At 46.9% G+C, this 20,843-nt stretch overlaps 1 protein-coding gene across 1 annotated transcript in view; it reads left to right on the top strand.

The window, feature by feature from the left end:
• LOC125944275 (uncharacterized) overlaps positions 1-19,667 on the top strand; it is a 68,154-nt gene extending 48,487 nt beyond the window's left edge. Inside the window, exons 2-4 of the mRNA XM_049664620.1 lie at positions 14,526-14,765; positions 15,113-15,161; positions 19,661-19,667. Of these exons, the coding sequence (XP_049520577.1) occupies positions 14,526-14,765; positions 15,113-15,161; positions 19,661-19,667 (296 nt within the window). The remainder of the gene's footprint in view (positions 1-14,525; positions 14,766-15,112; positions 15,162-19,660) is intronic.
• The last annotated feature ends 1,176 nt before the right edge of the window (positions 19,668-20,843 follow it).

Raw genomic sequence — 20,843 nt, 5'->3', positions numbered from 1 at the left:
ACTACTCCTCCTCCCAGACGAGCATCGACTCGATGCTAAACAAAACATGGACTGGCGGAAAGACTTGTCCCAGGAGAAACGTAATGGTCCGGAAACCATGACTATTATGGTGTGCGATATGGTTTTAACCGCACTACGTGCACAATCATGGGCCGTGGTTGTCGGCGTCGTGCTGGCTGGGTGCCGTCCGGAAGAACTTCATATTAGAGGTCACTCACTCGCCGAAGCACTTTGTAAGGGCCGAAGTACCGACTGAGAAGTTTTTCCGAAAGGCCTTTACGGTGGACGGGGGGCCAAACTAGCACTTGATCACCCGGTTGGCACTCAACATGTTGCACGAAACGCTCAGTGTCTTCATCAAGATTGTGGAAATTGTCACATAGTAACATGCTTCTAACATCGTCTGCACTTCACGACCGTAAACAAGAACAAACGGCGTGAAGCGTGTGGTCTCTTGCGTAGCGGTGTTGTACGCAAACGTGATGTATGGTAGTACCTCGTCCCACGTCTTATGCTGCACGTCTATGTACATCAAACCATTTGCTCGAGGGTGATAGGCAGTCGGCTTTCGGTGCGTGGTGTAACTCAGCTGAAAAACTTCTTCAAGCAGCCTTGCCCTAAACGCTGCTCCTAGATCTGTGATGACACAGGGTGGGGCGCTATGACATAGTACGATGTTCTGTACGAAAAACTTTGCAACCTCAGAAGCTGTGCCTTTAGAAAGAGCCTTTGTTTCAGCATAGCGGGTTAAATAGTCTGTGGTGATTATTATCCACTTGTTTCCGGAAGTAGACAACGAAAACGGGCCCAAGAGGACCATGCCGACTTGATTGAAGGGCCCCCGAGGCAGCTCGATAGGATTCAGCAATACCGCAGGCTTCACATTTGGCGACTTTCGGCGTTGGCATTCACGGCAGGCTTGGACGTATCGTTTAACACAAGTGGCCAGTTTCGGCCAGTAGTACGATTTTCGCACCCTGGCAAGGGTTCGAGTGAAACCCAAGTGGCCAGATGCAGGCTCATCGTGGCACGCGAACAGGATTTCGTCACGAAGCTCTGCGGGTACGACCAAAAGATAGGTGTTGTTGCTGGCAGCAGGATTCTTCTTGTATAGGACGCCCTGTCGTAAACAAAACGACGACCAACCGCGAGCGATTTGCGGGGGCAGAGTGACGTTGCGGCGTTCTAGATGTTCAATTATAGGACGCAATTCACAGTCTGCTCGCTGCCGTGTCGATACGTCTGCCCCCCGCTTATGGCGGCGAGAAAAACGCTGTTGTCTTCGATGTGTTGATCGGCAGGTTCTACAGGTGCGCGCGACAATGTGTCGGCATCGTCGTGTGTGCGGCCTGACTTGTAGACGATGGTCACATCGTATTCCTGCAGGCGCAGGCTCCACCGTGCTAGTCATCCAGAAGGGTCTCTTAGGTTTGCCAGCCAGCATAAGGAGTGATGATCCGTCACGACCTTGAATGGGCGGCCATAGAGGTAAGGACGAAACTTGGCAAGTGTCTATACGACGGCAAGACATTCTTTCTCAGTAGTAGTGTAATTGGACTCGGGTCGTGACAGGGTGCGACTGGCGTAAGCTATAACCCTTTCGTTATTCTACTGCCGCTGCACGAGCACCGCACCCAGACCGACGTTACTGGCATCGGTATGAATTTCTGTTTCGGCGTCCTCATCGAAATGTCCAAGAACCTGGGGAGATGCCAGGCGATGTCGATGCTCGGCAAAAGCTGTTTCTTGTTCAAAGCTCCAGATGAACGCCGTGTCGTCTTTAGTGAGACGAGTAAGTGGTGCAGTAATTTTAGAAAAATTGCGTATATTGCGCCGGTAGTATGCGCAGAATCCCAGGAAGTGTCGAACCCTTTTCTTGTCTGTATACAGGAGTCGGAAAAGCACCTACAGCGGCAGTTTTCTCGTGATCGGGACGGACGCCTTCCGCGCTCACGACATGCCCAAGAAACTTCAATTCTTCATAACTGAAGTGACATTCCTGAGGCTTTAACGTGAGGTTAGCCGATCGGATTGCCTCGAGCACTTGCCACAGTCGCTTAAGATGTGCGGAAAAGCTGCCTCAAAATACGACCACATCATCCACGTAGACGAGACAGGTTTCCATTTTAGGTCAGCGAGCACCGTGTCCATTATCCGTTGGGAGGTTGCCGGAGAAGAGCACAGCCCGAACGGAAGTACTCGGAACTCGTAAAGTCCATCCGGAGTGACAAAGGCTGTTTTCTCCCGGTCACACTCGTCTACCTCAATTTGCCAGTACCCACTTTTCAAGTCAAGGGAGGAAAAATACTTGGCTCTCCGTAGCCAGTCAAAGAGAGTTATCTATGCGCGGCAACGGAATAAACGCCCTTCTTTGTGACGTTGTTGAGTTTTCTGTAATCAACACAGAAGCGGAGAGTGCCGTCCTTCTTTAGCAGGACAACCGGTGACGACCACGGACTGTTTGAAGGCTGGATGACACCATCGTCAATCATCTCCTTGACTTGTTGAATTGCTTCTCGTTCTTTCTGCGAAACAAGACATGGCTGCTGGTGTAAAGGACGTGCATCGTCGTAAGTAATTATCCTATGCTGCGTGATTGGCGTCTGACTCACTTTCGACGATCGAGCAAAGCAGTCCTTGAATTCCCGCAGTCCCCGCAGTGGCGCCTTATTGTCCTCCGACAGCTCGTTATTGATGTCGATATCTGGGACGCATTTTTCATCGCTTTCGCTCTCTCCACAAGCGAAACACTCAATGACGTCTTCCCAGGCTTCAGCATAAGCGACGGCAGTGCCCTGGAAGAGGTGTCGGTGCTCATTTGTGAAATTGGTGATCAAGACGTCAGCTTGGCCATCCCTAACGTCAATGATTCCTCGAGCCACGCAAATTCCGAGGGTAAGTAGAAGGGAGGCGTTGCACTCTGCGCAGACTTCGCCTTTACGTATGCCCTCGGACGTAACCGGAATCATGACACTAGCATGAGGTGGTATCGTGACGCTGTCGTCGGAAATTCGAAGAGCGGCTGTGCGGCGGCTGGCGTCTCGTGTCGTCACTTTCTTTGTAGAGAAAGAGATACGGCGTCGGCGGAGGTCGATGATGGCGCCATACTCTCGAAGAAAGTCTATTCCGAGTATTAATTCACAGGAGCAGTCTTGGAGAACAAGGGAGCTGATCGGGAACGTAGAATTTTGAATTTGCACCCGAGAAGCGCGCACACCAAGCGGTCTGACGACGTGTCCACCAGCTGTCCGTACGTGCGTCCCTGTCCAAGGCGTAACGACTTTCTTTAAACGGCTTGACAGTTTTCTGCTGATAATCGAATAGTCAGCGCCAGTGTCGATTAAGGCAGTAACATTTCGATCGTCAATCAGCACAGGTATATTCATGGAAAAGTCTCCAGTCTGAGACACTGGCGCCGTCAAGTCTCCGTCAGTTTGAGGTCGCATTTATTGGATTCTTCGGCACGTCCAGTATCAGCGGCCTCGCCTCGACAGGTCGCTGACATTAGTTTTCCAGGCGAGGGCTCGGGGATCTTCCTTGAGACATCCGCCTTGCCCCTCCCGAATAGCATGGTCGTGGTGACGGCGATCGCGACTGGCGCCTTGATGACGGTGGCGCGCGCTGTCGGGCGATAAAATCTTTGATCTCGGGTGGCCGTTGTCGGAAACGGGGTCGGGGTGAATTGGCAGGAAACCCCTGCAGTCCAAGGCACTCTCGGTATAAATGACCCGCTGGTATTTGATCATGGTAGGAGGTGTCGCCGGCGACGGGGCGGTGCATCTTGAAACGTCAGCGTTGGTTGCGCGTCGAGGTTCAGTTGATGTTGTGGAGGCCTCAACTGGTGGAGCGGCCTGATGTGCTGCTTCGTAACCTGGTGCGCCGAGCGCATGCTGTACTTCGTCACGCACGACGCTAGCGATGAAGTTGGCTGAAGGCTGCTGCATCTGATGCAGCTGTCGCAGATCGTCTTGGACTGCCGCTCGGAAAATCTCGCGAAGCGACTCGACGTCGGTCGTAAGAGCTCCTATGCCGCCGGTAGCAGAGCAGAGATTCACTTGCCGATCGTATTGGTGCGAGCGCTGGTGCAGGGCCTTCTCCATGGCGACGGCGTCAGTGACAAACTCCGCAACCGTTTTGGGCGGAGTACGAACGAGTCCACCAAAAAGCTGCTCTTTCACTCCGCGCATCGAGTGACGCAGCTTCTTGTCTTCCGGCATGGTAGCGTCAGCTTGCCTGAAGAGACGCACCATGTCTTCCACGTACGTAGCCCCAGTCTCGTTGGGTTTCTGAATGCGAGACTGGAGGGCCCATTCTGCTCATTCTCGGCGATCGGAGCTGGCGTAGGTGTCCAAGTGCCTGCGACAGAACTCACGCCATGTTGTCAGGACGCCTTCGCAGTTCTGGAACCACGTGCGAGCACCATCCAAAAGACAGAAATAACCGTTTTTGTGCTTCGCCTCGTCGGCCCATCCGTACAACTCTGCTACGCTCTCAAATTCCGCCAGCCAGTCTTCCACGTCTTCAAGAAGGTCGCCATGGAAGGGACTTGGCACACGCGGTTTTTGCACCATGTAATGAGCAGGTACCGGATTTACCGGAGTAGCCGTCGCAGGGTTAGTTGAGGTAGTAGCGGATGTATCCATACCTGCCGACGTTGTCATTGTCCTCTGAGGTATAGGCTCAAACTCAGGGGCCAATCCCTGGATTCTCCGGCTGGCGCGGTGTACTGGCGTGAGCTCCGGTATTGGTCTAACGTTCCTGCTGCTGGGAGGGGTCTGTTGCATGGGTCGAGAATACCCAGCACCTCCACCAGAAAAATGTCACGTTTAATGAACAGGCGACTTCTAAAAGAGTCCGTTAAGGTAAGTCCGAGTCGCCAAATGGGCAGCGCAGCACCAACAAAAAGACCAAGGCGCTAGCTCATGAACAAGACTGTCCTCGTCTTCTTCTGGGAGCAACGGCACAAGCGCGTGGCAATATTTCATTCAGTATATGTCGAAGATGTACAGATAGGGTCCACCTCATGTAACCCTGCAATCTGTGAGCGGCAGGTTCAGCTTAGTCTGAACAAACTGTCTATATGGGCAGACGAGAATGGTTTAGGCTTAACCCACAAAAGTCCACATGCGTCCTCTTCTCCAGGAAGAGACGTCTGCACCCTTATCCCAGCATCGAGATGCAGGGTGAGGTTCTACCTGTGAAAACTGAACACAAATTCCTAGGCGTAATTCTGGACGTGAAGTTAACATTTATCCCACATCTAAAGTATCTAAGAAACAAGTGCATGAAGGCAATGAGCATCTTGAAAATGTTGTCTCGCACTACGTGGGGTAGTGACACAATATGGCTATTGAATCTCTATAAGAGCAGCATTCGATCACGCATAGACTACGGTTCCATAATGTATCACTCCGCGACGCCGAGCGCCTTGAAGATGTTGGACCCTGTCCACCATCTGGGCATTCGCCTTTCTACGGGTGCGTTCAGAACAAGCCCCGTAGAAAGCCTCTATACTGAATCAAATGAATGGTGGCTCCATCTGCAGAGAACGTACTCATCCTTTGTGTATTTCTTAAAAGTAAACTCAAGCACTACGCACCCTACCTACACAACTATAAATGATCTGTCCAGTGCCCAAACCTTTCAGAACCGCCCTTTCCCGAGAAAGGCCTACGCACTGCGAGTAAGAAGTCTTGCCGAAGAAATGGATGTGCCGCTCTACGAGCACGATGTCATGCCCCCTCCTGTTCAGCTGCCGCCATGGCAGTGGCAGGTGATTGACTGTGATCTGTCCTTCGTTGATGTTACAAAGCATGCGCTGGTCATAGATCCTCAAATTGCAGCACAAATACTCTTGTCCGGAATATTTTACTGACGCTTCAAAGTCACACACTGTTGTGTCTTACGCGGCGGTCGGTCCATCTTTTCGGTTGCCGGAGTTCTACGCCCAAACACAACCATCTTTACAGCGGAGGTCTACGCCATTCTAGCGGCGGTTAAACACATCAAACGGTTAGACATACCCAAGGCAGTCATCTATACTGACTCTTTAAGGGTGTTGAAATGTTTAAAAACTCTAAGTAGGCACAGAAACCCCGTAATTATAGGTCTTTATTCCATCATTAGCACCGTGTATGCATCCAAGCGGCAAATTGTACTGTGCTGGGTGCCAGGGCACCGCGAGATCGAAGGGAATGAGTTGGCCTACAAGGTAGCCACATCCGTTTATACAGACGTTCCCACTTCGCCCATAGCCGTCCCTGTAATGGACCTAAAGCCTCTTATCAAGAAAACTGGCAGCGTCTGTGGGACAGAGAAATAAGCAACAAACTACACACTATCAAGCCTTATCTCGCTCATTGGCCGCGAGAATCGAAGACACGCCGCACACAGGTTACATTTTGCAGACTAAGGATAGGACACACATGCAATACACACGTATACTTATTGTCCGGTGTCGATCCACCTGTCTGTGATGAATGTAGTGAGCCACTCAGTGTACTGCATGTCCTCCTGCAATGTCGTGAACTGGGGCCTCAGAGGAAAAAACATGTTCCAGTACCATTACGGCAAAATATTCGATTACATACCTGTATGTTTTTGGGCAATGAAGCTCTTTTTAAATATCAATCACTAAAGGATATACACAATTTCCGTGTTATCTATCCAGGTGACCGGTAGCACGACCTCTCTGCAGAGGCCGCTGCTGCGGTATTTTATTAAATAAAGCACGTGCCTCCTGGTCTTTGTCCACAAAGGCCTTCGGTAGGCGTCGTGCAACTTTATATGTTTAGTTTTAGCACCATGAACATTTCTCATCCACAGATCATTCCACACATCACTGCCATAATTGTATTTGATATATGTTTTACGCTTCTATACCACGATTTGCGCTTAGGCCCCTTTACAGCCACATTGCATCCTTTCATCGAAAATCACTGATCATGGCAAACATACCATTCATTGTCTTGGCGTTCTTTGGCCACACTTGGCCCTTGCGCCACAAAACACGAAATATCATAAGCATGTTTTTAACGCGTAGCGTCACTTCGACCCTATTTCAAACGCGTAGATTTTTTAATTTGCAGCGTTTATTTTTCATTTCTTTCTTTCTGTCTGTGTTTCTTTTTTTCTCTCTCTCTCGCTATTTAAATGTCTCTCTCTCATTTTCTCTTTCTCTCGCCCATGGCAAGTTCTGGTACAGTCGTTGGTACAACGCAATCATATGGTTCCCATAAATGCATGCGTCGCCTTCGGACCGTGGTTACCCGGGCTCGAATACCGCCTCGCCCACAAAGTTTATTTTATTTGTTTATTACTCTCGCTCTCTGTCTGTCTCTCTCTCTTGCACCTCTTGTCCTCATGCTTGGTTTTGGCCGGGCGGTTGACGAGTGACACCCATACAAAGTTTTTCGCGTTTAGGTAGCCCAGGAAAGGCTGCCGTCCTTAATAACCAAATAGTTGAGGAAGCGCATGGACGTAAGCCATTGATGTAAATGAGAAATAATAGTGGCCACAGGACAGTGTCCTGTGGCACGCCAGGAGTTACGGAGCAAATATGCGAGTTATTACCGCTGGCATTCGTGTTGGTTTCTATTGCCTAAGAAGCACTCGATCCATTTTAGGTTGGTGTAGGGCAATGTTAAGTGCGCTGATGTTTAGAAGAAGGTGAACCGGAAACTGTATCAAAGATTTTCTGAAAGTCGAGAAGTATGCAGTCTATAAATGAACCAATGTCAACAGAACAGGTCATTAGTAAAAAGTAAAAGTCGAGTTTCGCAGGATAAGTTTTTCCTGAAACTATGCTGGAAGCTACTGAAGAACTTAGTTGATTCTAAAAATGCACCTAAGTTCGAGTAAATAACATGATTAAGGCTTTACTTGGGACACTGGTTAGTGATATGGGCTTGTAGTTTGATTATTTAGCTATGTACCCTTGTTTGAAGATAGGTATCACTATCTCCGCCTTCAAGTCGCTGGGTAGGACACCACATTTAAATACAGTAGTAGAATTTGCGCCAAAATAATTGAACACGTAGCGTTTTATTTCGGGAATTCAGGAGGTAATTCCGCCAGCACCAGGTGCACAGTTCTTCAGGTTTTGTATTATGTTAAATATTCTGAATGCATCAATGATAATAGGATCCATATAAGGTAAATCAGGGAATGAAACTTAAGCAACACGATGTTACTATTGTTCGAAAATTATAATTTGCAGACATTTTGTGATATGGGAGAGCACCTGTTGCTTGGAATATGTTTTGCATTCGTTACCATTGCTGGAAGCAACCATACATTTTACGACGGACCTCTTGTTTTTGCCTGTTTCTCTATGCTATACTCATCATTTTACCGCAGAAGCGGTTTTCCTCGAGTCGACACCAAATGGCTCAACACAGCAAAGCACCCCCGCAGGGGCGTCTGTGTGAGCAGGCGTTTGGTGTGTTGCGACACCAAGAACCGAGCACATGGAGGTTGGCCCCTCCCACGTGTGATCGTGCGCGGCGTAGCCGTGTCTGGGGAAAGGGGGATCCTGGGGCTTAAGCCGATGCGGGGTGTTCGGACGCTTAAGGCCCCCCGGCGGAGGCAACACACCTATTCGGCCTCTGGTTCCCATAGACGGCACCTCCAGACTGACCCACCTGGAGGAAATCTGCAGTCGCCTTTTCCTGTCCCCCTCTTCAGTCTTTTGTCTTTCTCTCTCACTTTTTCATCTTTCTTGTCTTCTAGTCACTTCTCACTTCCGAATTTCTGGGCGGCAAGGGTTAACATGGTGTACTTATCCAACCTTAGGTATCTAATATTAGGTTATAGCGGCGATGCATATCTGGCGTCTGCAAGTATTCCAACCTTGTAGCGTCCCCTTGTTGTGCTCGGTGGTGAGTGCCTACCATGGCCGCCGAATTTTGAAATTTTTTATGGCAAATGCTTTTCCCCCACTTCCTGATCGATAAATGTAGGGAAGCGTGAAAAATCAAAATAAAGCTTGGTACCACCTTCCGTAACTTTCCGACTACAGAAAACCTGATCAGCTTTAGCAAAATAGTCTGAAGGTAGAAGAATGCGCCGCCGTGCCAAAAGGGAAAGCTAGCAAAACTATATCTCTGGCATTAATTCCTATACAGACGAAAGAAAAGTGTAGAACAGGGTTAAGAAAATAAAAGGCCGCGAAACTCATCCTCTACATTTAGTAAACACACAAGGAGACACTCTTGAGGACCAGGCTGATTGTCTAGCAGCACATTGTGAGCACATTTCTAGTACATCCCATTACACAGATACATTTCTAAGATACCAGCGACAAGCAGAGCGTCAGCCTCTGGGTCGAAAAGGCACAACCAATGAAGCATACAATCGTCCATTTAGCATGGCGGAGTTTCAGGCTTCACTGAATTGTTGTAACAAGTCTGCTCCAGGAAATGACAGAATATATGAAATGGTAAAACATTTACACCCTGAAATCCACAGAACACTACTCGCACTCTTTAACTCCATGTTCTCTGCTGGCTACATTCCGTCCGCCTGGAAAGAAGCCATCGTAATTCCTATTCTAAAAGAGGGCAAGGACCCTTCTTCACCCAGTAGTTAAATGCCTATAGCTCTGACCACGGCCGGGCTCGACTGGCGCGCACGCTCGGTTCTTACGGCCTTCTCACCCGTCGGGGAAACAATGGGAGAGTTTCTCAGCACGTTTCGCCACCCGTCGGCGGTAGGGGCGCTGCGACCCTGACCCTTCCTCCCCTGCTGCGCTTGCCTTCGCGCTCGCAAGATCGTTTTCCCGCGCATTTTATTCGGGGCTCTGTCAGTGTTGTTCAGTATGCAGTAATTTGTGGGCTCCTGGAGACGGTCGCACAGCCTTTAGTACGCGCTGCGACAGCCAAGACTTGGCGCTGTTCATTGCACATCGGCATACTATAACTGCTGTGTGATGGTGTATTGCTGTCTTCCGTACTGCAAGTCCCGTTTCGGGAAAATACCCGGTGCTTCTTTTCACCAGTTCCCAAGCAATGAGTTTCTAGCCCGAGTTTCTAGCGCTTTTGGACAAGATATTTGGACAATATAGCATCAACTAATAAAGGGGAATTATAAGATGGACAAGATCGTAGCCTTCTCCTTCGGATACGCTACTCGGCAAATCCATAACTTCACTATAACTCCTTTTTCCTCACGCAGCAACTCTTTTAAGCATTCTTTTTTTTTCGCGCACAATAGTGGACTGGAACCAGCTAAAGATCACGTCGTCTCTGCACCAACATTAACTTCTTTTTTATCACATTTACAGTGACATTATTTTGTTTGTGCCATGTTTGCAGTGACAGTGTTTTACTTCTTTAGTGTAACGTTACGTGTGCCCAATCTGTACGCTTTGTATTTATTCAAATGACAGTTTTCTTTATTAACCTGTGCATTTTCTGTACATACCAATGTATTCGTTATGCTTGTACCACCCTGCTAACATCACCGCATGGTGATTGCAGTATTTATAAAATAAAAATAAATAAATAATAGTGTTTTTTTTTTTCGACAAGGCCTCCGAACACCTGCCACGCCGGAATGTACTAGAAGTACTCGAAAGAGCAGTCCAGCCCTATTTACAAGGCGCTCCCATCTTGAGCTGCCCTAAAGGTGTTGACGACAGTCATGCGATACGATCCGCAAATCTAATTGCCGAGAAGTTTCTGAAAATACTCCTTGTAAATCAGTCAAACCAACTGACTGGCGAAAACGACAAGCCTTCGGCCTATGTACACAAGCCGCCAAGGAAACACTTTAGATTGTAATTGTGAATAAGACACACTTGTGAGCTACTGTGTCTGCAAGAGTTTTCGCCAGAAAGAATGGCAACCATTGTAAGTGCATACGAGCAATAAACATTTATTTTCATTCCTCGAAGTGCGTTTGATGGCGGAGAGCTGTTCTCCCGGCGCATGCATCCCCAGTGAATTTAAAGAAGTTCGATGTATTAATGCAGTTACACTGCATCCATTTATAAGAAGCCTAGATGAACCATTTACGCGTCCTCTATAATTAGGCGACTTGTTCTTGAATGCACGGTGAGGTAAGAAGCACGCCCGACCCAATCTTCCAGCGTTGCGCGCGCTGCACAGATCGGCTGGGAGCAGCTGAGCAGGGTGGGGTCGCAGCGTCCCCCTCCAAGGAGCGGCGATAGGCATGAACTAGCCCCGATGCGAAGGCCGTAAGAAGCGAGCGCGCGCCAGTCGAGCCCGGCCGTGCTCTGACAAGTTTAAATGCAAACTTAGTGAGAAAATTATTAACCGACGCCTTATCTATTATCTTGAAAACAACAAAATACTCGATCCCTTACAGTGCGGTTTTAGAGAAGGTAGATCCACAAGAGATCACCTTGTCCGCATCGAGACAAATATCCGCGATGCCTTTGTTCATAAACAGTTTTTCTTGTCAGTGTTTTTAGATATGGAAAAAACATACGACACAACTTGACAGGCCCTCGAACGCAAATGTGCGCCAAATGAGACATACAATCGACCATTTTCTCTTGCTGAACTTAAGTCATCTCTAAACAGTTGCAACGACTCCGCACCAGGTGGCGATCGTATCATTTACGAAATGATTAAGCACCTGCACCCTGAAACCCTAAACACACTATTAAGTCTTTTCAATGCCATGTACGCAGCTGATTACATACCATCTTCGTGGAAGGAAAGTGTGATCATCCCTATACAAGGCAAGGACCCATCCTTAGCCAGTAGTTATAGGCCAATAGCATTGACAAGCTGTATTTGCAAGTTATTAGAGAAAATTATAAACCGGCGCTTGATCTGTCTGCTTGAAAGCGGCAAATTCCTAGACCCCTTCCAATGTGGTTTCAGGGAAGGTACGTCCACAACAGACCACCTTGTTCGCATTGAGTCTAACATTAGAGATGCTTTTATACATGAACAGTTCTGTCTCTCAGTATTTCTGGACCTAGAAAAGGCTTACTATACGGCATGGCGCTACGGAATCCTCCGAGATCTTTCGGCGATGGGTGTCCGTGGCAACATGTTAAACACAATCGAAAGTAATCTCTCTAATCGTACATTCCGCGTAAAAGTGGGCAACGCTCTGTCTAGGACCTTCACCCAAGAGACCGGTGTACCGCAAGGGGGCATGCTTAGTTGCACGCTATTTATTGTCAAAATGAACCGCCTGCATACAGTCATTCCACGCACAATGTATTATTACGTTTATGTCGACGATGTGCAAATAGCCTTCAAGTCATGCAATATTGCCATTTGTGAACGACAAGTGCTGCTTTGAATAAGAAAATAGTCCAAATGGGCAAATGAAAATGGTTTTAAAGCAAACGCCCAGAAGAGCACTTGCGTACTCTTCACAAACAAGAGAGGCGTAACGCCTGTCCGAAGTATTGAAATCAAAGGAGATGCGCTCTCTGTGAGCAGTGAGCACAAGTTTTTAGGAATCATTTTATATTATAAACTCACATTTATTCCCCATCTTAAGCATTTGAGGGCAAAATGCTTGAAGACAATGAACCTTTTAAAACTGCTGTCGCGCACAACATGGGGCAGTGACCTAAAGTGTTTGCTTAACTTGTATAACAGTCTTGTCTACTCACGCCTTCATTACGGGTCTATAATTTATAATTCAGCAACGCCAAGTGCATTAAAAATACTAGACCCCGTCCACCATCTGGGTATCCGCCTCGCTACTGGTGCTTTCAGGATAAGTCCTATCCAGAGCCTCTACGTAGAATCGAATCAGTGGTCGCTCCATCTGCAGCGGTCATACAGTAGTTTTACATATTTTCTGAAAGTACAAGCGAACATTGAACATCCTTCTTATTCAACAATAAACGATGTGACCGCTGCCACACTCTTCCGTAACGGACCTGCAGCGAGAAAGCCGTTTTCTTTGCGTGTAAGAAACCTTAGTGAGGAAATGGGAGTTCCAGTTCTTGAACAATGTCCTATGGCTCCAGCGAAACTGTTACCGCCGTGGCAGTGGCAACTCATAGATTGCGATACATCGTTTGTAGTGGTCACTAAACACGCGCCAGAAGCACACATTCAAATCCATTTCTTAGAACTCCAGTCCGAGTACTCGTGTACAGAGTTTTACACAGACGCTTCCAAATCACATACAGGGGTGTCTTATGCAGCCGTCGGGCCATCCTTCTCGAAATCCGATGTACTCCACCCGGAAGCGAGTATCTTTACGGCTGAGGCCCAGCACTACTGTCGGCTGTGAATCATATAAGGGCTTCAAAACTTCAAAAAGCAATTGTATTTACAGACTCCCTAAGCGTCGTGAAAGCCTTGATGTCACATCTGCAAACACAAAAATCCTGTACTCACAGAGCTCTATTCCACTCTACGCAGAGCGTATATATCAAACCAGCATGTCATTATATGCTGGGTGCCTGGCCATAGAGGCATCGAGGGCAATGTACTAGCAGACCGGTTGGCCACATCAACTACATCGCATACTATTAATCCTGCCGCTGCTATTCCCTCCACAGATATGAAGCCTTTTTGCGAAGGAGACGGCGAGGCCACTGGCAGCGCCTGTGAGACGCAGAAACAAATAGTAAGCTTCCCTTGATAAAGCCACAGATAGGTTTCTGGCCCTCCACAACGAAGACACGGCGAACTGATGTCCTATTTTGTCGACTCAGAATAGGACATACATATGGCACCCACAGGTTTTTGCTGACTGGCGATGAACCACCAACCTGCGGTAGATATGGTGAGAGGCTGACCGTCCTCGATGTCCTCCTGAAGTGTCGGGAAGCCGAAACGGAGAGAAGGAACCATTTCCCTGTACCATACCACTATCCTATCCCTCTTCATCCCACGTGTTTCAGGAGCTCTGTGTAGGCACTTGTGCTTCTGACCAATTCTTGCGTCTGGTATATTTTCTAAATCGTATCATTCTTCCTCAATGCATTCTTCATTTTCATAGTACACCTCATTGGTCACTGCGATGATTTTAGTACATATATATTTTACGCACTTTACAGCGATTATTTTTAGGCCCCTTTACAGCCACGCCTCATCTACTTCTCAGAATTCATTGCTCCACTGCAAGGTCACAAACACTGGCATGGCGCTCTTTGGCCATAACTGGCCCTTGCGCCATTAAGCACTATACATCATCATCATCATCATTCTTGAGTTCCTTGAGAACTAGCTCTTTGAGACGCACGTGCTGTCACGCAAGAACTTTGGGTCGTCTGAAAGATTCGATGATGTGGTCGGCGGTGGCACTTGTCGTGTTTCACCGTCGCTAAGCATTTTCTTGCCTTCGGGTTCATGCTCTGGGAGTGTAGCCTGCTTCTGTGGGCAATACATATTTATATCCCATATAGTAGTTAAAACTCATTTGTGGCTACGTTCACTGTTCCTATGGCACTCAGCGGCCGGTGCTTCTGCGGTAACCTTGATTCGTTCACAAATCAAATAGTCAAACTTTTTATTTGTCATTAACATGTTTGCTTTGTACGTAAGATGCAAAAATTAATATATTTTTTTCTCTTGCAGTGTCACCAGCCCAAACACCTCACTTGGATGAGTTGCAACCTGAGATGCGTCGTACGGTCAATGACCATGCAAACACTTCATGGGGTGTTGCAGTGGTTGGCAGTGCTGTCATTCTGTTTGCCACAGGCGTGTTTTGCACCTCGGGCCTTTTCTATGTCTACTTCGTGGATACGTTCTGCGTGAGTCGTGAAGCCGCTTCGTGGCCAGCCAGTGTAATGGGCGTGACACTTACCTGCTCAGGTATGTGCACACGTACCATTTATCACCACGTGTATTTTCTCGCTGTCACGTTTTCGCAGCAGTAAACTCCTTAACCCAATCTGCAGCACAAATGTCTATTTAGTTCAAACATTTAAAAAGATTGTTCAGTCCTTCGGCTCAGAACAAACATAATGCTGTTGCCATCCGTGGCTCACTTATTTCATGAGATCAAGAGTATAAAGTAATGCACTTTTCAAATTCAGTCCACCTGAGCGCTAGATTATCCTCGTGTGCACATGTATTTCCATGCGAGTGCCTTCATGACCCTGACAAAGGAATTCCTCCTACATGTACTTTGTGTGCACGTGCTCTGGTATTTTTAGCAGCCAGCGCTATCATACAGCTGGGAGATTCCACGATGGATCAAAACAGGTCGTATGTGTTAAGGTTTAAATTTTTATACGTTTTATAAGTCGCGCACCTTTCATCGAAAATCTCAATTATAAATTTAATTTATTCAGAAATAAAATTGCTTACGGTGTAAAGTATTGAATGGCTTCCTGCGGAGAAACTGTTTTTGTGGATATATATTTTTCTTAAGAAGTGATGTAGCAAAGGCAATAACAAAATCGCGGCAATTATTTATCTTGTAGCAAAATAACGGCTCGTAAAGCATAAAAGTCGACTATCATTTAATTGCTCTGTAGGCTACTCAATATATTGTCTTCTTTCTTCTGTCAGCTCGTGACAGACGGTCACAAAGGACTTATTTTTATTTAAAGTTTCTTTACGTTGCAATGCTAGAAGGTGTCTTTTATTAGGCACTAGAATAGGCATGTGGATAAAAAGTTTCCATATGCTTGCCTTATGTCTTATGTATATTGCAATTATTGTCTCTTTGCGAATGTCTAACTCCTTATATTACTTACCCGCCGTGGTGGTGCAGTGGCTTCGGCGTTGCACTGCTAATCCCGGCCTTGGCGGTCTCATTTCGATTCGGTCGATATGCAAAAACGCCCGTGTCTCGTGCATTGGGTGCCCTATTAAGAACCCCAGATGGCAAACATTATTTCGGGGTCCCTCACTACGGCGTCCTTCACAATGATCTTGTGGTGGTGGCACGTAAATCCGCCGAATTAAAAGCAAATAAATTACTCGTTATTACATTCTTCAAACAATGCGCGATTCGAGAGTTTTAAAAATATACGACTTCGTCTCGAGCTTTTGCCGATGGGCTGTGCGCCTGCCCATCGTTAGTTAGGTGCCGGTATTTGTGTCCTACAATTTTTCCCTAGTCGGTTAGCGCTTACTTCTGAACGTCGTGCTCGTAGTCGATAAGCTTCGGCGTCTCCTTTCTGCCCCCTCCTTCTACCCTGCTGTAGACAACAAACACGGCTCAGTGAAGCCGTCCTGTAACTGCCATTCCTTTGTACACAGTATGATTTTCAAGTGATGGGACTAGGAACGCTGCTCACCAATTAACAGCAAAGCGGCAATCGAAAAAGGGCTCGTTTCTGTTGGGCACACAGCTCCACGACGCCCATTGCGGCGGTATCACAACCAGCATTCCCCCTTCAACTGTTGGCTCCTTTGCTGGTGAAGCCAAGCCACTGAAGCGCAAGTAATAAAACACAAAGACCCGACACCACGGGCGCTACAATAACTTCACAAAGTGTCGATCATCCAATCCAAGTACAAGATATTTTGTGCCTCGACTCTGAAAACGTACTAATAACTTTCTGTGTGGTTTGCATATATATATATATATATATATATATATATATATCCACACGAACCTTGCAATGTGCTTTATTGCATGGGGCGCAGTCAGATGCTTTGTCGTGCTCATTAAATTTTGAGGATGTTAACATATCGCGGAGGATCTTACACCGTCGGTACATGACGAAAGATATCGGAAAGTTGTCCACTTTGGGCAAGGATACTGTGATGGCGTTTCAACGTAGAAGAAACTTTTCGCGCTGATGCTGAGAATGTTAGCACAAGATTGGTATTGGTTCTTCTTTCGGGTAACCGGTTACTGCTAAGAATATCGGCTTTACTTAAGTGGTCTGCCGTTTAACGCGAGCACATTCAAGTTGCTCGCAATTAGAAATAAAATCTTTGCGATCCGAAACACCATAGCTTGAAACTGTGAGCATGACTGTAGGGGATACCGGTTTTGCTATGTCGTACATGGCTGCTCTGGAAATGTAGAAGCTGGTTGCTATCAGTGAGTTTGTGATAAAGTTTTGTCATCAGGTGACATTGCGATAGCGTAACTGTGACGTCTAGAATGTTGACCTAACATGAGTAATTGCGCGAAAATTTGATTGAAGGGCGAAAGTGATTAAACCCTTCTATGAACTTTAACAGGCTAGCTACCACATGTGCCCAAATCAAGAAGATATCGCCAATAAAGCACTTATAAAAGAATGGGTGTTGGTTAGTTTTGGATAGAAAATAATTTTCTTGAACACCCAGGAGATATTAGTGTAATTTGGGACTATTCGAGTTCCCATTGACCTACCATTGATCTGAACGGAATGACAATTATTAAATTCAAAGTTAATGAGCTCAAGAATAAACTTTAACAGCGATCCCAGGGTACTTTATCAAGAGGTTTCTCGAAACGAGAATCTTCATAAATATTAAGGACTACTGCAATTTCATCGGCATGCGGTATGTTACTATGTGACGTCGAGCGTTACGAGGATTGCGTTAAGCAGAATGGCAATATTTAATATATCTTCAAGAAAATTATTCGTATCCTTTACAAATGACGGAAATGTTCCGCAAATCTGGTTGATAAGAGAGTCTGCGTAGCGTGACAAGTTCTCAGTTGCATTGTTTACGCCGAAAATAATCGGCCGGCCTGGGTTACCTTTTTTGTGAATCTTCGCGTGCAAGTAAAGTCTACAAGCCACAGGCCTGAGCGGTGGATTCATGGATGCTTTATACGGTTAGCATTCAAAAGTGCCTGTATTGCACCGCCATCAGACAAAAAAAATAATGCAGCTCTGTGTATGTGCATTCTTTATGTGCTTTCTTGTGTCCTTTTCCATTGTTCACGCTGCAATTCGCTCGTTTCAAGACGAACAACCAACAAGCTCACATCGCCAGTCTCGTAGATCTAACGCAGATGTTGGGATTCCTGGGAAACGAGGCTTTGGCGAAGCGCTTCAGTAAGTGCGAAACAACTGCATCCGATGCGTAAAATTATTTTTTCACTTCGACGCAGCGTTGTCGCGATGACTAAAGCGATGTGCGATGATTTTCGAGGGGAGAGTTGTAATCAAAGGTGTACGCACATGTAAGTATGACAATAATTGAAATACACACAAGGATTAGGCACTTATGGCATAGTGCCATACACCAGTTCTGCAAGATTTGCCATGAGTGGTCACCTGTCCCGCCTGCACTTTCCCAATGAGACAAAAATGAGTGCTTATAACAAATTTAAAGAAATAAAAGACCCGTTAGGTATCGTGCGCGGTTATAATATTTCCGTGTGCTTTGAAGGTACCTGTCAGCCTGTATTGTAAGGTCTTAAGTTGCGAATCATTGTTTTATTACTTAGAACAGAGGGGCACTCACTGGCACTACTTTTTGCGATATAACGTCAGTGATATTTCATCCGGAGCATCGAGTGGCACACATGCAGGTGCTCGACAATGACGTAGGCGAAACTTTTTGAATATAAATAAAAATAACGACACGAATATCATGCGTTCTTTCACTAAAAGCCAAGTGCAACAAGATTGCACGTTGGATAAAATTCTTACCCATGAGTAGTATAGTGACTCGTGTACTCATTACCTTTTCGGGTGACCGTCTTTCACCGCCTAACCAATGTTGAAATTGGTCGCCCAGGACAAGACGCGCCTTTCTGTATCTGAAATTTCTCCAATCTGATTGTACCCGACAACGGAATTGCGTAGTATTTTCTTAACGTCGTGCGGGCCCTAGCAATGCCGCTGGAACCTTGGACGAGTCATGCATAAAAGCCGTCGTGCTTGATCCGCAGATCACCTTTCGGCAATCACCGACCGCTATAGTTGTGCTTTGAGTGTCCCTGGATTTTGTGGGGAGTAGTTTGCCCAATAAAGGTCGCTTTCGTAATACACAATTTTTGCTGCTGTCTTCTTTACCGTCAGTAAAACGTGACAATATACCACTAAAGCAATAACGGCAAAGCCGCAGGGCTGGTAATTGCATAGTTCTCCTGTTAGCAGCCATTAAACAGCACCTAAGCAGCCGACGCATTCACCTAGTGGTGGCCGCTGTGGCGTAAGTCCCAGCCTCCGAGATTTCTCAACGCGCCGCGAGCATCCGCGGTTGCCGTCTTATCTCAGAGGTCATTGCGCAAAGCCGAGCATTATAGGCCATGCGTCACTTCTGGCGAGCGGTAATGGCGGCATTTCTTCCGTCATGGTAACAAAAATAGCCACTTTTGCGAGTAAGCTCCTCTATACTTATATTATCTTACACTGGACTTTCTACGCAGTCAGAGATTTCATTGCCGTTCACCTGAAGAGTTCTGTGTGCTTTATAGATTGATATATGCCCAAATTATACGCACAAAGTGTATGTCGGCCAAAAATGTTTCATTACAAAGAAAACTAGTGCTTTCATTGGCACCATACTTGCTGGTCAACTTTTGGTGCTACGAAAGCCACCGTTATTGGCTATTGGCGACACAGCGCCGAAGAACGTGATACGCAGGTTGCCTGAAAAAAAATGCTGTGCTTAAAAATGACCTGTAATAATCAGACAGTTACGTCAAATTACAATTCTTTATTGATACTTTTATTTATCTTGCAGGTCTCGTTGTTTCGTTGCTCCAGTGCTTCCTGAGCATTTTCCAAATTTCCCTACTTGGCAGCATTCTTCTCTGGACAAGTCTCATGCTGTCAGCATTTGCGCCTAACATGCAGGTCATGACTGCACTTTTGGGAGCTCTTCATGGTATGTGTTTAAACTCGACTGCCTGTATAGTATCTGAAAAAGGCACTGAATTGGCTTCACATCATAGAGTAGCTTCGCTTTTGTTCGTTTTGTCTTTTGAACTCGCAAGCGCCCGGCGAACGGTTCTGAGCGAAAGCTCTTGTATAGACATGAATACTGGCAAGAATGAGCTGGAGCAGTGTGACTGCGAAATAAAGAAACACATGCACTCAAGTAAATTTCCCATTTTGAATAATATAGCTTGGTCTAGACAATTTCATAAAAAATTTGGATGCCACAAAATATAACTGACGATTACGATACTCACTAATGCGAAATTGGAGCTCAGCTCTATACGTGTTTTATTTCGCGATATATTAAATGGCGCGGGCAATGTCTCGTGTGGCACGTTGCAAACAGAGCGAAGTGTGGCGCGATTGACTCGCTAATCGGGAGATCGCGAAATGCAGTGCGTGGGTGACGCGTGGGCGCGATTCACAGCAGCCACCGCAGACAGACCTCCGATCAGGCGGTGCTTTGTTTCCATATACGGTATCGGTGGTGTCATCGGTGAGCAGACCAGGCGCGTTACTCTAGTGCTATCTCATAGCCATCGTCGCCGCAGAGCCCGTCTTGCGCGCTATTACGCTTTTCTTCTCACGCTTTCGCCATACCCTTCTTCGCTCTCCTCGGCGCGCTCTCTTCGCTATCGCCGTCTTTCATCCCCCGCTGCGCTCGGTCATCAGGGACGCCGATGCTCACCGCAGGAACGGGAGCCTAACAGTTGCACTCTTATATGGCACAATTAGCGAGCTAGGTGGCATGTGCCAGCTGCTCGTTTCACAAACGATGCTCACATCACAAACTACTGCTTTCATTGGGCCGCCACCTACCATAAATAAATTGAAAATAAATCCTGGAGTTTCATGTACCGAAACCCGATCTCATTACCAGGCTGACATTACAGTGGGGTCTTCGATGTACACCTAAGTCTAAGTCCACAAGTGTTTTTTTTCGCTTCCATCGAAATGCAGGCGCACTGCGGCTACGATCGGACCCCTAACCTCGACCTCAGCACATCGTCAGAGCCACCGCGATACCGCGGCTGGTAAGAATTCCAGCTGCTCTAAAAAGAATGAAGAACAGCTTGAACTGACGAGGACGAGACGACTA

This window comes from Dermacentor silvarum, chromosome 3 (assembly GCF_013339745.2).
Source record: "Dermacentor silvarum isolate Dsil-2018 chromosome 3, BIME_Dsil_1.4, whole genome shotgun sequence".
NCBI classification, from domain to species: Eukaryota; Metazoa; Arthropoda; class Arachnida; order Ixodida; family Ixodidae; genus Dermacentor; species Dermacentor silvarum.
The sequence above is the reverse complement of the archived record's forward strand: the minus strand, read 5'-3'. Positions and strand labels throughout refer to the sequence as shown.